Consider the following 18,045-nt stretch of genomic DNA (forward strand, 5'->3'; position numbering starts at 1 on the left):
GGCCTGTTATCTACTGGCTACAGACTGTGTGTCCTATGATTTGACATTTATAAACACTTTCATGCAGCGTTAATGTCGATAGTTGTCCAACTTTGTTGGTTTTCTGGGGGAAAAAAAGCAAATATTACTAACTGCAGGTGAAATAACCACACAATTGGTTAGGATTTACCAGAAAGTGATAATCCACCAGACAAAATGTACAATAACACAAAATCAACTGTATCTCATAAGAAAATACATTGTATTATAATTATTCATATCATATATTAGTATATTTTTAGGGTCACTAAACCACAATATTACAGAAAACCTGAAAAATAAACAGATTAGTTTGTTAGATTTGATCGATCTTGATACATTTTGTGATGGTGGTAAAATGGATAAATCTTATTCTGTTTCAGTGGTATTTTCCTGTCTCCTAATGGAAGACTCTGTCTGCACTAAGTTACCTCTTATTATCGATGTATTTTTTTTATGTATTATATTTCAGTCCTAACATGAACATCACAGTGTTTTTCTTAACTCAAAATGAACATGTGAGCATGTGATTTACATGATTTACTGGTTGGAGCCATAGTAGCACAAAAAGGCCACAAGATGGTGCTGTTCTGCTCTGTGTACATACTGAGTGACGTTGAAATTTAAAATCTTTAAAATGTCAGTTTTTATTTCTTTATATATATATGTTTATATATGTATATGTATATATGTATATGTATATGTATATATATGTGTATTTATGTATGTATATATATATATGTATGTATATGTGTGTGTATGTATATATATATATATATATATATATATATATATATATATATATATATATATATATATATAGTAGCATCTATAGTTAACCACAGCTCCACGACCAACAGCCACCCTGCAGTTTACACACGTACATGTTCTTCACCTCCAATCCTCTGGATCAATTTTGAATTTCCCCTTCTAGATTTAACAGAAATTGTTTCATGTTCACAAATATTTGTCTCTTTGGCCCCTTTTTGACATTAGACCAAAATCTAATTGAATCCAAACACAGTTTCAGTGTGTTCAAGTAAGATTATACTGAATAGCCACAAGGGGGCAACTCCACTCCACTTTGAATGCGAGTCCATGGGAAAATGAGCCTACATCTCATTTTCCATTATCCAGCTTTTTATTGGCTTCAAATCCTCTTCAGTAGCACAAGTGTCAAGTCTGTAAAGTATGTTTACAGAGCTGAGAGTGAGTCACACATGTGCAAGTCTAAAGTCATTCTTCAAAGAATCAAGCAAACAACATATAATTAACTTAAAAATGAAACAGAGCCTAAAATATAAAGAACAACCTCAACAACACGCACTCATTTTACACAAAGTCTAAATCAAGTCTGAAGTCGTTAGTCGAGCAAGTCTCAAGTTTATTGGACAAGGGGTTTTTTTTTGTGTCTGCAAAATGAAAACCAATGTATGAATGTCCAGTATAAGCTAACAAGGAGCATAGTTTTTTATTTGTCAGGCCTCAGTCTGGCCGCCCTGCATTTACCGGATGCTCTGACGCCTGTGGAAGTGACACCAGGGTTAAGTGGGCTTTGCTGCACTCTGACAGAAATTGCCGTCTTCTTTTTATTAAACACTCTTGAACTTTCAGAAACCCTGCATTGGTCTCCTTTAATCCAAATAATTGACTTTTATTTTTAGAAATGTCTCAAATCTTTCCTTCATCTTGTCTGTAAACTCCCGGAATCACTGTTTGCTATTATTACTCTTATTTCTGTTGGCTTCATCCTGGCATTCCTCTCTGGCCTTGTTCTTTACCTTAGCTGGAGTCTTTGCTTGAGCCAGCGTGTCTTATCACACAGATCACTGACAGTAAAGGGGTTTTTACATGGCTTATTCGCTATGTTTGTTTAACATGACTGACCGTGGAGTACGTGAAAGATTTCTTTGTCTATCTACGTGTAGGATTAAGCAGCATCTCATCTTCATCTCACCCTTCAAGGCTGGAGTAGGAACTTTAGTTTACCAATTCATCCCTTTTCTGCCAAATAGTAATAAGCTATGCACAGATATGGGAAATATTGCCCTTGTTGTAATTGAAAGAGTAACCAGGGCAAGTTCTCACTTGTTTTACCTTGGAGTTGTTTGGTTGGAGGCAGAAGGTGTTCCGTTTCATTTTTCCCTTCCCTCCTCGTTGTAATCAACATATCAGCCTTTGCACAACACCTCCTGCTCCAGAGAGGCACTGGTCAGACCAGTTCTCAGACAGAGTTTGGGTAAATGTATTCAGGGAAGTCCTCACAGCCTGAGGTTAAATCTTGGGTTTCAGTAGGGGCGTCACAGACGCAGTTTGCTTTACGGGACGGATGTTACAAAACCAATGCAGGTTCCATTTGAACACATCTCACGGGACAAAGAAGGTGTTTTTATTCTTTAATCGCGACAACCACAGGTGAGTGCTGCTTTTTAACACTTGAAGTACAAGTTCACACGCATGGACCCGAGTTCAGGTCACCTTTAAATGCTCAGCTCCACTTTATTGTACTTTCACCGAGTAATTACCAAACTCAACACTTTAGATGAGACAAAAGTGATGTTTTTCTTGTTTTCTTTCACTGACGAGGACTTTAAATGTGTTAAATGTTACCACTTTGTACGTGTGCATGCCGCTCACTCGTGGCATTGTCCGATAAAGATAAAGCACAACAACAAATTGTGTATGAAACTTTTCACAGACCTGTGTTCCACTTACAGAAGAGCAAATAACCAACCAAAAATAACCTGCCTGACCACATTTGCCAGGAACTCTCAAACAGATAACATTCACTCACAAGCACCAACAAGCTCACAAACCGAGTCGCTTTTGCGCCGTAGCCGTGACACCGACATAACCTCTTCACAGTATCACATTTGAACAGTAAAACAATGACAGGGAATAAAGTCCTGCACACGACAGAACAAACACAGCCCGAGGTGTGGCTCTGACAAGGCACTAACATGTAGGCCACTAGTGTGTGGGAGGGAGATAAAGTCAGGTACGTCACCTGAGCTGGGTTTCTTTCTATACAACTCATATACAAATAATAAAACAATGCAGTTTTGTGTATTTTAGCTTCTGCTTTGGAGGTTGCGGCTGTGCAACTGTTTAAATATAGACTCATTCATGTATAATATCATATATTATTACTCCAGACCCAGACCTTTAATCGCTTATTGTTCCACCTCATCTCTCCTGAAGAACAAACTCTCAGCCAAAAGCTGCTTCCTGTCAATTCAATTTGCTTGTTTTGTAATGTGTCTAATATGCTGAATTGGCTCAGACTGACTAAATGCAGCCTCTCGTGGTTCAGTGTGAAGGGGATAAAGGTCAAGGGTTAAAATATCTGTATTCTCTGGGGGGGAACAACTGTTCATCACTGCTTTATGACACACAGTGCAGCCTGAGACACATTTACTGCTTCTCTTAGCAAAAGCTGTCAAAACACAGAGCGCGATTTGTTTCTCATCTTTTTTTTTTTTTTTTAGATGAATTAAAGCAGTGTTTCTCAATCCTGGTCCTCAGGGACACACACTGCCCCTGCCATGTTTTAGATGTTGCCCTGCTCCAACACACCTGATTCAAACGCTCAGCTCGCTCAAGGAAACGTCTAAAACATGCAGGGCAGTGGGACCAGGATTGAAAAAACACTGTATTAAAGAACATAATGGCAGAAAAACCACGCAGGTAAAAATAGCTATTAAACATTACATGCTATAGAAACTATATCACTTCATGTATTAAAATAAGTAGCCTACTAATAGTAGTGAAAACAAGAACATAGACTTGTATATGTGACTATTCAAAAAAGGCAATTGCTGCTTTGTTTGTTCCAACACATGTAAAAAATATATATTGTCCAATTCTCTTACACAAGTTTCTTATGGATTATGCTTCAAGCTAAATTACCTCGAGGAAAAAGAGATCACATGTTCCAGCTAAGCAGTGGGAGGTGCTTAGCTGCAACACCAACACCAACATAACACAATTGTACAGTGGCCTGGAAGTGCAAACCAGTATTACAAATACAGAAAAAAATTTATTAACAAAACTCGAAACAAAATTTCAACTTTATGCAAAAGTGTTTTGTATTTTGTAAATTTGTTTCGGAAAATGTAAATTTGTTTCGAGTTTTGTTAATTTGTTTCTGTATTTGTCAATTTGTTTCAAGTTTTGTACATTTGTTTCGAGTTTTGTTAATTTGTTTCAAGTTTTGTAAATTTGTTTCAAGTTTTGTTTATTTGTTTCGAGTTTTGTTCATTTGTTTCGAGTTTTGTAAATTTGTTTCGAGTTTTGTTCATTTGTTTCAAGTTTTGTACATTTGTTTCGAGTTTTGTTAATTTGTTTCGAGTTTTGTCAATATGTTTCAAGTTTTGTACATTTGTTTCGAGTTTTGTTAATTTGTTTCAAGTTTTGTAAATTTGTTTCGAGTTTTGTTAATTTGTTTCAAGTTTTGTTTATTTGTTTCGAGTTTTGTTAATTTGTTTCAAGTTTTGTAAATTTGTTTCGAGTTTTGTTAATTTGTTTCTGTATTTGTCAATTTGTTTCAAGTGTTTTAAATTTGTTTCTGTATTTGTAAATGTGTTTCAAGTTTTGTAATACTGGTGTGCACTTCCAGGCCACCGTACAAATGGGCTCTTACAAAAGTGTATATTGAATGTTTTCAATCAAATCAACAAATGAAAAGAAAAAAAAAAGGTCTTACGTGTTGTCATCAGGGGGTGACTTGGTCAGTGGCGAATCTGTTGTGGGAAATAAACAGTTCACACATTAATATGATGACTTAGTGTCAGAGGCCACAGGGAGATCCTGCCCACATACACTACGCAACACAAACAGCAAATAAAACATCCGGTGTCTGTCATCATTCTGCAGCTGTGAGGCTTCAGCATCTGGACCATGTTCTCCTCTGCTACGCCGTACAAAAACCAGCACTACAATGAGCTGAAGAACAACTGCATCAAGGACAAGACGCTGTTTGAGGATCCAGAATTTCCAGCCACCAATTCATCGCTGTATTTCAGGAAACCGCCTCCTGGTATTGTGGTGTGGAAACGTCCAGGGGTGAGTGACTCAGTTCGTCATTAACATCCAACAGGGAATGCAATTATTCATAAAGAGAGCGCATTCATTTCAGTGTCCTTGATACATGCAGCTCTCATTTCATAATAATACATTTCATAATAGTATTGGAACAGTTCCTTTATTTTTGCCGTAGACTAAAAACATTTGGGTTAGACATCAAAAGATGAATATGAGACAAAAGATGATTATTTCAGCTTTTACTTCCAGGTATTTACATCATGTGAGCAAAGGTATTGGAGCAGATAGACTTAAAAAGGATTAAAGTGAATAAGACTTAATATTTAGTTGCAAATCCTTTGATTTCAATCACTGCATCCAGCAGATCCTTCCTTTCTCCAAACCTTAGCCTTTCCATCACTTTGGTAAAACTTCATCTTTGTCTCACCAGTCTATGAATCTTTGAGGTTCGTCTCTGTACTTTTTCCAGCCTGGCCTTCCTCTTCTTCTTGCTTAGGAGTGGTTTGCATCTGCTGGTGTATCCTCTGGACGTTTGTTCATGAAGTCTTCTGTGAACAGTAGCTTGTGATATCTTCGCTCCTGCTCTCTGGAGGTTGTTGTTGTTGATGTCACTCACAGTTGTTTCAGGCTCTTTTATTTGCAGCTGTCACAATGTTTCTGTCATCAACTGCTGATGTTTTCCTTGGTCTACCTTTCTGTCTTCTTCAGGACATTCCGAATGGTTGTACTGGCTATGGCCAATGCTTCTCATCTTCTCTCGAATTCACAATTGCTTGTTTTTCATCCATAGACAGCTCTCTGGTATCATGTTGGTTCCACTAATCTGAAACTGAGCGTGGACATTCAGTGCTATTTATCGTTTGAATAACTGTCAGTCACATGTTCCAATACTTTTGCTCACTGAAAAAAGCCGTGTATCAGATCCAGATGGAAATACCTGGAAGTAAAAGCTGTCTTTTGTCTCATATTTATCTTTTGATGTCAAACCCAAATGTTTTCACTGTTCCAATTCTATTAGAGAGCACTGTAAATGCAAAGGGGTTTTGTGGTGTGTATCGTTAAGTATATAAATCACCCTCACTTCAAGCTTCCTGTCACAGCTACATGTAAAGTAGTGTCACAAACATTTATTGTGGACGTTTTCAGTCAAGGCCAGTGAAACCCTATTTATAAACCTGTATATTAAGACACTTCTGTTTAATAACTCCCTCCCACTTCTTTGTCTATTGCAGGAAATAAGCACTGATGAACCCCATCTGTTTGTTGAGGGCATCAGCTCCCACGACCTGAACCAGGGAGTTGTGGGAAACTGCTGGTATGTGGCTGCCTGTTCCTGCCTGGCTTTGAAGCCAAACCTCTGGAAGAAGGTGAGTTTACTTGCTGCTGGTAAACGTAGGTGCTGTAGCTCTGGTCAAACAAGCTGACTCAAGGTAGCAGCACAGGAATTTGCCCAAGGGGTTTACTTACAATTGACAGCAAATTTGAATTCCTTTGTTGAAGTGATTGATGGTTTTTTGCTGGTACATGGACTCATATACTGTGACATTTAGATATATACATATATAAATAACATTTCGTTCAATTATCATGGTGTTATAGTGGATTAAATACGCTGCACTAGCTGCAAATGTCACTACTATCACACTGACATGTTTACATTGTCTTTGTTTACAGGTGATTCCTGACTGGAAGGGGCAGGAATGGGATCCCAAACATCCAGAAAACTATGCGGGAATCTTTCATTTTCAGTTCTGGGTTTTCGGAGAATGGCTGGATGTGGTGGTGGACGACCGGCTGCCTACAATCAACGGAGAGCTCATCTACTGTCACTCAAAAACCAACAATGAATTCTGGAGCGCTCTGCTAGAAAAGGCCTATGCCAAGTCAGTAATGCATGCAGTTATGGACATTTACATACATTATATTATATTATATTATATTATATTATATTACATTACATTACATTACATTACATTACATTACATTATATTATATTATATTATATTATATTATATTATGTTATGTTATGTTATATTATATTATATTATATTATATTATATTATATTATATTATATTATATTATATTATGTTATATTATATTATATTATATTAAATAAGATTTTAGGGATCATATCATGTCTTTTCAATATGATATTTGCATGTCTGATAACAAAAAAAGGGAAAACCTTTATTTAACGGCTCTATAATCCTCAACATGTTTGAAGTGATGATTGTTATCATTATGGTCTGTATGGTCTGGCACAGGTTAAACACTTGCTATACTTTTATACGTGCTCAAAACATCAACTTTTTAAATCATGCTTTATTGTTGTGAATTACAAATACAGAGAAATCCCTCAGTTGTTTGCTTGAATATTACACATTTCTTATTGTCTTATTTTTGTAACATGTGTAACTTCTGACTGACCTTGTGGTCCAGACTCTCTGGCTGCTATGAATCCCTGGAGGGGGGAAACACGGGCGACGCAGTGGTGGATTTCAGTGGAGCTGTGGCTGAAGCCATCAGCCTGGAGGACGGAGCTTACTACAAAGACCAGAACAAACAGGACCAGTTGTTTGAGGATCTTCTGAAGGTTTATGATCGTGGAGGAATCATAAGCTGCTCCATCAAGGTTTGAAATGTGCTGACGATGTGTGTGCGTTCTTCTGAAGGCCGTGATGTACTCATTGTTTTTGCAATTTCTTTTCAGGCAGAACCTCACGAAATTGAGCACAAGATGGCAAACGGGCTGGTGAAAGGTCATGCGTACTCCGTAACTGCGGTGCAGAAGGTGCGTTTGGGTCACGGGCTTCTGGCCTACTTTAAGAACGAAACTATCCCTCTGATCCGCATGAGGAACCCATGGGGCAAGACTGAGTGGAATGGAGCCTGGAGTGACAGGTGAATTTAGTCTTCCCTGTACCAGTAGATTTAAGACTTGACTGTAAAAAGTTGGTCGTTTGTTACTAGGTGGAGATGCCATTAAATAAAATTCTACTCAAAGGTCGTAGGTCATTGTAGGAGTGGCTAACAACATTGTCTGTGTCCCTAATGATGTTGTAAATTAGAGTTTTCCATTTTTCTAACACATGGACAGGCATTTGCTAACTTATTTATGTACGTGTGTGTTTGTCATTCGTCAGCTCTGAGGAATGGTCAAAGGTTGGTGACACCGAGAGAGGAAACCTTGGTATCACAGTGGAGGATGACGGAGAGTTCTGGTCAGTGGTGAAGTTCCAACGATTCCACCTTTCTCTTTCAACGTGCACTATCGTGACACATGTTCTGTTTTCCTCCCCAGGATGTTTTTCGCAGACTGGTGCAAGTTCTTCACAGAGGCGGACGTTTGCCGTCTCATCAACACTTCAGCCATTAGTATTCATAAGACCTGGAATGAGGTTGTGCACTTTGGGAGCTGGACAAAAAACGCAGATCCGCTGTTGAACCGCTGCGGTGGCTGCGCCAACCACAAGAGCACCTTTCTGCAAAATCCCCAGGTACCTGCACCTTCTCTTCACATCGTTACCTGAGCTGAAGCCCGTGTCTGTTCACTCACTCATCTTCCTCTTCTTCTTTTGTAGTATTTGTTTGATGTCACAAAGGAGGTCGACGAAGTTCTAATCTCCTTGCAACAGAAGGACATGAAGATCCACAGAAATGTTGGTCAAGGAGAAAATATAACCATCGGGTTGAGTGTCTTCAAGGTAATGTGTCCATCACTTGTGTCTTAGTAAAGTAATTGAATCCCTGTAAGCACCAAGAACCGTGGGACAGGAAAAGATTTGAAGTGTTTGTGAAATGTTGCACAACTAACTGATGAGTTCATTAGAGAGGAAAATGGTAGAGCGTCTGGGTCAAAGGCATTTTTCAAGGATTTGTTTCTTTTGGGGGAAACAGAGTCTTTTCATCAGGTTTTGGCTTCAATTTTGGTCAAAAACTTTGGCTTCTTGATATTTTTGGAATATTTTCTTTTTTTAACGTCAGACAGACTCGACTTGACAGGTTTATCAGAAACAAAAACAGATCATTTAACAAGTGAATCACGTCGTAGAATGCACATACTTTAGTTGATTGTTTCAAGATGAGAAACAGTGGAATCGGACACATCTCAGTGAGGTAAAAGCAGTGTCACAACGTCTAACAGTGTTTCCCAAACCTTTTTGTGGGACCCTGTTTTTTAAAGGTTAAAACCTTTTTGTACATAAATATAACATTTCTTGACAGGCAGTTGTGTTAAACCTAATATTATTTTGAAAAGAACGTCAAATCCAATCATTTTGATTTCCAGCATCATTTTAGACATGTGCTAATCAATATATAGATAGAAAAATCTTTAATAAATTTAACACAAAAACACACACATTTACATTATTAATTCATAATAATAATAATAATAATACACTAGGTTATATTTATCACATTATTTAATGTATTAAATTTAACATTTAATAGTATATAACGGGGGGGTCAAACATACGGCTGAAAATTTGATTGGAAAATAATCCTTATGTGAAATACTGTAAATTTCAGTATCAGTATCTTATAATAATGCACATGTATAAATGGTAAATCAAACATAATATTCTCAAAACTGTACTTATTTTTCTCAGGAAATGTCCATTTGTTCATAATATCCTTTGTACATCAGAGAGTTCTTGTTGTTTTTACATTACATATCATTTAGCAGACACTTTTATCCAAAGCAACTGACAAGGGAATTGAGTACAACCTGCCAGGGGTGGAGTTGAACTTGCGCCCATGAAGTTTTTCATACACGGGGTACCAGTCTTAACCACTGAGCCACTCCACCCCCATGGAGTAGTTTGTAGGTTATTATGCTATTATTTTACTGGTCTGGTCCACTTGAGATAAAATTGCACAGTACATAGCCCCTGAACTAAAATGAGTTAGACACCCCTGGTATATAAGCTTTGCTGTGTGTTTTTCAATCTATAGATTGATTGTTGCACCATCGTGATGTTTGTTTTTGTGAGTTATATATCAAAACGAGCACTTTTACTTTGAAATGGTGTGCAGTGTCATCCTGAATAGTTTTTATTGCAACATCATGATGGATTATAAAGATATCATTTTTAATTTCGAATCACTTCATCTCAAGATAACTCAGGCAACACAACATTTTATCCCATTGTCACATTCACATTCACATGCAACCCTGTGCCATCACATTCCTCGCAGAGCAATTTCCTCATCAGGGATCTGGCTAAGTTCAAACACACACTGCACACTCTTGTCATACTGACACAAGTGCTGCCAAAAAGGGGGCAACGTCTGGAGAGCAATAAATGCTGGTGATACGACGAGCAGAGGGCCTGTGACTAAAACAAGGGCAGCTGTGTGTGCATGTGGTCTGCTGAACTGCTGCAAGCTTCAAAACATAACCTGAATGAACCCTTGTCATGTAAAGTCACTGCGTCTCACATGTGACCTCCTCCTCTGTGTGATGGACGACACATGTTGTGTCAGTCAAGTTATCGTCCTTTTAATCTGATCTTAATAGAACACTGAAAAATACACGCTTGAATGGAATTTAGTTTTTTAAATCTACATTTTGCCACCAGGGGGCAGAAGAACAGATGTGGGCAGCAGACTATATTATTTCTTCTGCAGGCACATCTTATGTTACACATAAGAAACCTAGTGAATCATCTTTTTGTTTATATAATTCCAACACTATTGCAGTGATGTTTGGTAATATGTTAAACCCTATCTCATCCATCATGTTTTGTATCATACAAAACAAAGATAACATCACATAAAATAAAATAAGAAAAATAGCAAATCACGTGAATACAGGTCAGGGTAATCCGTGTATCATTCGTTCATTCGTTTTTCAAAATAAAACCAGAAATAAAAAAACCAAAAAATGAATTGTTTTCTCAATATTCGTTTACAAAATCAAAATGAAAAAACCGACTCGTTTCCTGTTTAATCCAATTTTGATAAATGCAAGTTACGTGACCCGGAAGTGACCTGTGCGGGACAAGACAAGAAGAAGAAGAAGACTACCTGTGATCGGGAATGGAAGCATAAGCTAGTGTTGGGACAACAAAAAAACGTAAAAAAAAAATAGACATTTATGTTCTTTTTAATGGAAATTTCAAGCACATTTCAAACCTAGTAAACACTATATTTAAAATCTAGCATTTTCCAGACTTTCAAGGCTCTGTACGAACCCTGATTTATGCCTCGGGCTGGCCCTGGTAGTCAAGGGTTAGGGTTAGGGTTTCTGGCCCAAACAAATACTCGATTAATGGAGAAAATAATAACATTAACATTTCCTGGATTCTTTGTCTTTCTGTAACCATCAGAAAACAACATCATTTGTATGTGAAGAGAAATGAAATGAAAGGTGGAGCAGTGACGTCACATTAGCATTAACAGGTGTAATCTGAACCCCTGTGATCGGATCACGCGGATGTTAACAGCAGGTGTGAACAGAGCGTCAACAGAACATCTAAGAAATGTGTGGACCATTTAGGCAGCAGTGACCACATGTTTGTCTCCACTGTCCTCGTCCTGCTTCTGTCTCCATGTGGAAGAAGAAGCTCCGACTGATAAACACAAAGTGGAACATTTAAAATATATCGACACAGAGGGGAACAGTGGAATGTACCAAGTCACGGAAAGTATACCATGGCCTTCACATGAGTGTGGCTTTGTGCAGGAGCAGCTCCATCTGAAATGAATCACTGTTCATGTTCTCATTGAAATGCTGCCACCTGCTGGACGAACGTTTCCCCTTCATCAAGCTGCTGAAAGGATCCACTTGTAGTTCTTATCTTAAAAGTATAAACATAGATGATTCATCTCAAAGGTTGTGTGTAAAAAGTCACAGTTGTTTACTGTCATCAGACTGTTACTGTAGAGAATGGAGTGCATTTCACACTTGGACATAAAAGCGAATTTGTTCAACACTTACTTTTTTTTCTTAATGATATTTCTTTTGCGCACCTTTTGTCCATCTGGTCAAAGATGGACAAAAAAATCATAATATAGTATGTCGTCTAAAATCACCTAAAAAGTCATAGTACAGTCAGTCAGCATCTACCGCTTTAGAGACAAACAACCATTCACTCTCACGGTCAATTTACCTAATCCCCACATTGCATGTTTTTGGACTGTGGGAGGAAGCCGGAGAACCCGGAGAGAACCCACACACATACGGGGAGAACATGCAAACTCCACGCAGAAAGGCCCTTGTTCCTACTGGGATCGAACCCGGGTCTTCTCACTGCAAGGCAAGGGTGCTAACCACTATATCACCGTGTGGCCCTCATAGTATAGTATGTCATTCAAAATCATTTAAAAAAAGTCATAGTTTAGTATGTCACCTGATCATGTGTCAGAGTCTGAGTCTGAGACAGAGGCAGAGATGACGACCACATTTTATAATCCTATTTTCAATACTACCAGTCAAAACCTCCTGAATAATTAATGTTCAGAGCAGTCCTGTGGTTGTGGACCAGAACCTGTCGACTGCTGGACTGGGACAACCCTGCAGTCAACTGCCAGATTTAAAATAATAATGGATGAGAAACATAAGAAACCCCAAGAAATTCCCTTTAAGGTCATCAGCACAAATAGCTCAGTCCATCAGAAGATGTCTTGTATCTCTGAGGTTGTGAGTTTGACTCTTACTGTCAACTGAACTTCTGCACTACTTTAAAAAAAATACCAGCAACGTATTCTTCTGCAACTCAGTAAGAGTAGCTCCTGCTGGAAGAACTGGACTTGTATGTCTGAGGTTCTTGGTTCAAATCTTATGATCAACTCAAGTGTTTGAGTTCAGTGTTCAAAGTAAACAGTCAAATGCTCTAAGAGAAACTGAGGAACTGTGAAAAGAGCAGGTAGCTCAGTGGACAAGAACGCTGCTTTGAAGTCCTGAAGTCATAGGTTCAGTTCTTGTGAGGAGCAGGTGCTTTTGAAGGTCTACATCCAAACTCAAGATTATAAGCAGACAGCAATCTTAGACGAAGGCAGCTTTAGTGGCGAGGTGGCTTTGTTCCAAATCACAAAGGTTGTGTCTCAAAACAGTGAGGTGGCAGGTTCACTTCCCAACCCTGCAGTTGTTCACTGGAACAGAACCTAACCTCTTGCTGACTGACACAACCACACAGCACACCAGGTGACCAACCCCGAGTGCGTCGTACCCCCCGGTCAAGCTTCCAGGACCCTGACAGGCAGCACACCAGGTGACCAACCCGGAGTGCGTCGTACCACCCCCGAGTGCGTCGTACCCCCCCGTGGTCAGCATGTATCACCTTGCATCTGGCTGAGTCGCACAGGGTGTCGTGGCCACACCCGTAGAGTCCAGCAAGCAAAACAGTTGGCTGTGTGGTGGGGGCCGAAGGCCCCCACCCCCAGGACAACTGTCTTAAATCCACATTAAGACAGTTGGTGGTGGTGGCCGAAGGCCACCACCACCTAAGTGTCTTAATGTGGTTACCTTTTGCTGCACAGTGTAATATAAAGTATTTGACCTTTGACCCCTTCCACTCCTCACCCCCTGCCCTTCTTCACCTCTCCTCACACTCCCTGCCCTGCCCCTTCTCCACCTCACCTCACCACCTGCCCTGCCCCTGCTCCAACCTCACCTCACCACCTGCCCTGCCCCTGCTCCAACCTCACCTCACTACCTGCCTTGCCCCTGCTCCAACCTCACCTCTTGCAACCTGCCCCACCCCTGCAAGGCTGCGGAATGGAACCTGCAAGGCTGTGGAATCGAACCGGTCACCTTGTAACTCACACATTCCTCTGGTTGTGAACAAAACCACTGCACCACCAAATCCTACTACAATTAGGGCTTTCGGTCCCCTTTCAATTTTCACTTTGGATGTTAACCTTTAAAATTTCCTGGTCCTCACAAGAAGTGAACCTATGAACTCTGGACTTCAAAGCAGCATTCTTGTCCACTGAGCTACCTGCAACTTCTCTTCTTCATGTTCTCTTAGAGCTTTTGACTGTTTACTTTATACGTCGCACTCAAACAGTTAGACCATAAGACTTGAACTGATTACCTTTGAGGTACAAGTCTTATTCTTCCAGCACGAGCTATTCTTACTGACCTGCAGAATAACATGTTGCTGGTATTTTTAAATTCTTATGTTGGTCTGAAGATCTAAAGTTGGAGGAAGTTCAGTTGATTGCAAGAGTTGAACTCACAACCTAAGCGCTCCAAGACACCTTCTGACGGTGTGAGCTATTGATGCTGATGATGATTCTCTGACTTACTTGGTGTACTTAACTTTCTCGTCCAGGTCAGAATTTTGTGAATTGAGAACAGTCAGTGGTTATCATAAGACTTGAACCAACAACCTCAGACATACAAGTCTTGTTCTTCCAGCAGAAGATATTCTTACTGAGCTGCTGAACAACACGTTGCTGGTATTTTTAAATTCGTATTTTGGTCTGAAGTTTGAAAGTAGTGCACATGTTCAGTTGACAGTAAGAGTTGAACTCACAACCTCTGAAACACAAGTCATCTTCTGATGGACTGAGCTATTTCTGCAGATGATCAGAGGGTGAATTTCTTGGTGTTCTTGAGTTTTTAACATTCTCAGAGTCTTTCAAACATTAGAATCACTTCAATCAGCTGATCTACTTCATCAGATCATGAAGTTGTGTTGGCATGTTGTGTGGCCACCAGTGTGAAGCTCAAACAGAACGACAGACACAAGCTCACAGTTTAATATCCATCCATTCATCATCTACCACTTTATCCTCCAACAGAGGGTCGCGGGGGGTGCTGTGCCAATCTCAGCTACATCGGGCGATAGGTGGGGCACACCCTGGACAGTTCGCCAGTCCATCACAGGGCCACACACACACAGAGACAAATAACCATTCACTCTCACACTCACACCTATGAAATAGCATACAAGGACATATAGCTCATGTGGTTCAATGAAAGACTGGAGTTCCTATGGTCAGGGGTTTGAATCTTACACAAAGTGAATGTTTAAGTAGAACAGTGTGGAAATTTACCTAATCGGCCTATTGCATGTTTTGAATGTTGGCGAACAGTCCAGGGTGCACCCGCCTATCACCCTATGACAGCTGAGCTTGGCACATGAGAACATGAAAAACTCCATGCAGAAAGATCCTGGTTCCAACTGGGTCTCAAACCCGGGTCCTCTCGCTGCAAAGGCAGTCCTGATGTTGACGGTTCAATTCCTTTATACTTGAAGGTTTACGGTTCCACAGCCACAGTGAAGACTGAAAACCACCAAGAGCGTCTTCCAACTATTTGATGACATACTATAGTAGGGAAGTTCATATTTGATCGTGTGTTTGCTGTGGAGCCGTGACGTCACGTTAGCAGGTGTAATCCGAACACCTGTGGTCGGATGTGAACAGAGCGTCAACAGAGAATCTAAGACATGTGTGGGTCATTTTGCAGCAGTTACCACACGTTTGTCCACGTCCTCCTCCCGTTTCTGTCTCTGCGTAGAAGAAGCTCCGCCTCCGACAGAGGAAGTGGAACATTCCAAATAGATCGACTCAGAGGGGAATGTACAGAGTCATGGAAAGTACATAAAGGCTTTCAAATCAGTGTGTCTTTGTGCAGGAGCAGCTCCACCTGTAATTAATCAGCGTTCATGTCCTCGCTGGACAAATAAAAGAAAAATGGCAGCTGAAATTGTTGTTATTTCAAAATATTTTTGCTAAAACAGAGAAAAAAAAAAACACCACCTGTGGGAAATGCTGCCACCTGCTGGACTGGATGTCAAATCAAATCAAAAGGGTCTTTATTGTCACGGTAACTCTTAATTACCCTATATACAATATGGACAATATCTGTACAAACACACATATTATGAGTATCAATTTTGACTGCACACTTAAGGTACATTGTTTTGATGATGTTGTAGGTTTTTCTGTAATAATTGGAGCAGGAGGCCCTCGTGCCAGATTGAAAACGAAAAAAGGAATTGCAAAAAACTAATTTGGGCCGTTATTTGGTCAAGTAAATACCAGATGTGTTTTTTTTTTCTTTTCCAGGTGGAGCTGAACAGGAAATACCGGATGCACGACATCCTGACACAGCAGTGTGTGTCCACGTCCACCTACATCAACGCTCGGACAGTGTTCATGAGGTGCACGCTGCAGCAAGGCCGCTACGTCATCATCCCCACCACCTTCAAACCTCTGACGCTGGGGGATTACATGATCCGAGTTTTTACTGATGTGGACTCAGGCTGCAGGTACGGCTGTGATAGGATTAACGTTCACACATCTTCCAATTATCAGGCCTTTTCCTCTCACTTGTGCAAAAGTGAGGACATCGCTTTTCTCTGCCTGTTCAATTTCAGCCACCGGTGGATGAATAATGTCCAAGAAAAGCACACAAATGAGTGTTTTGGAAAGTGGAGGCTATAAAATATGACTCATAACGGTTATAGTCTGTTCTCATTAAATCACGTATAAATTACCATCATGCTCCCATTGCTGTTTTTGGCAAAAAAAAACGTTGTTTTGCAATATTTAGCTTGGTTTCTGGCGTTCCGGTAAGTTGAAACTCAGGATCTAGTAACATTTTTCTCACAGGTCGTCGAAGCTATAACGAGTCCAAGCGTACAAGACAGACATAACATCACATTGGCGCTCCTTTCATTTTAACAAGGTCAAGCTCGCCCCGTTCCAGCACCTCCTCCTCGTGATGATGATTAGCTCTGTGATGACCTAATGTGTAGTCTGACTTCAGCATCAATCAGAGTATGAGGTTATATTGTCCTTTAAATCCTCACAGGGACCTGACGGAGGACAAGCCAAAGGTCAAATGCTGGAGTTCATTCCTCGGATACCCGCAAGCTGTGACTCATGTCTACGTCCATGGAGCTGAAGGACTGCAGAATCAGGACAGCGCAGGAGGTGAGGGGCCACGTTACCCTCCGTCCTTCCTACGACATGTCACCAGTGTGTTTCTACTGTAACAAGCAGCATCTGCACATGTTTTCATGCAGGTGCCGACCCTTATGTGATCATAACCTGTGAGGGTCGGACAGTGAAGTCCAGCATCAAGAGGGACACCTTAGAGCCAGAGTTCACAACCAGCGGCATTTTCTACAGGAAGAAACCTAGAAAGCCCATAACTGTGGAGGTAAGATGGCAACCAGCATATCTAATACACATGCATAAGCTTTATATCTTACTGGGGACAGAATGCATTCCCTAGCCCCTTACCCTTACCTAAACCTAATTCTAACCCTTAAAACCAGGTCTTAACACTGAAAAATCCATTTAAATAAGTGAGGACCAGACCAAAATGTCCTCACTGTGTATGGTTTATACAATTGTTGGTCCTCATAAAGCAACAAATACAGGAACACACACATACACATACTTACCCTAACCCTAAAAAGTGGTCTTACCTGCTCTTGCTCAGGTGTGGAACAGTAACGCTGTGAAGGACGAGTTCATGGGTCAGGTGATGCTGTCCGGCTCGGTGAAGGACCCCGCCGTGCCTCAGAGGCTCCAGCTGAGGAAGCGAGGCCGGCAGATGGCCGACGAGATGCCCGGCGCCATCAGCCTCAGGATCGTCACGTCGACTCAGCTGACCGCCATGTGACCCCCGTCTGTGCCTTCAAAGCACTAAACCTATTTTCCATCATTACACTGTATGTAAGGCATGAGTGGACAGACTGAATGTCGCTTCCTGTTTCTTTTTTTAAGTGCAACTTAAATACAACTTTTATCTTGATATTTGCAAATCATTCCTGTTTAGTTGCAGCATATAATATAATATAGTCTTACTGTATCATTTGTATATTTATATAAATTGTTTACCATTGGTATTATTAAGAGAAAATTACTATGCAGTATGTACAACTTTTTTAAATTCATCTTCTCTTCCTGTTCACACATCAATGTTCCTTTCTCATGAATAATGAATAATATTGACAATATGCAAAATCATAAATGACCAAAAAAGCAACAATAATTATAAAAGCCTACAAGTT

General features: G+C 40.1%; 1 protein-coding gene across 1 annotated transcript; it reads left to right on the top strand.

Annotated features, from left to right (window-relative positions):
- Window positions 1-2,231: 2,231 nt before the first annotated feature.
- On the top strand, window positions 2,232-17,989 carry LOC131458879 (calpain-5-like). The gene is made up of 13 exons (XM_058628199.1): window positions 2,232-2,433; window positions 4,894-5,082; window positions 6,294-6,428; window positions 6,736-6,944; window positions 7,502-7,694; window positions 7,773-7,963; window positions 8,206-8,283; window positions 8,364-8,559; window positions 8,644-8,766; window positions 16,088-16,290; window positions 16,836-16,957; window positions 17,050-17,186; window positions 17,472-17,989. Exons 2-13 carry the CDS (start codon window positions 4,918-4,920, stop codon window positions 17,652-17,654), a joined length of 1,935 nt encoding a protein of 644 aa, XP_058484182.1. The 5' UTR covers window positions 2,232-2,433; window positions 4,894-4,917; the 3' UTR covers window positions 17,655-17,989.
- Window positions 17,990-18,045: the final 56 nt, after the last annotated feature.

This window comes from Solea solea, chromosome 4 (genome assembly GCF_958295425.1).
Source record: "Solea solea chromosome 4, fSolSol10.1, whole genome shotgun sequence".
NCBI lineage: Eukaryota > Metazoa > Chordata > Actinopteri > Pleuronectiformes > Soleidae > Solea > Solea solea.

Excerpts from the sequence above, each read along its gene's own strand:
- LOC131458879 (XM_058628199.1), top strand. The coding sequence starts at position 4,918 with ATGTTCTCCTCTGCTACGCCGTACAAAAACCAGCACTACAATGAGCTG. Across the intron at positions 8,284-8,363 it reads GAGGATGACGGAGAGTTCTG|GATGTTTTTCGCAGACTGGT; the intron begins GTCAGTGGTGAA and ends TTTCCTCCCCAG. Across the intron at positions 8,560-8,643 it reads CCTTTCTGCAAAATCCCCAG|TATTTGTTTGATGTCACAAA; the intron begins GTACCTGCACCT and ends CTTCTTTTGTAG.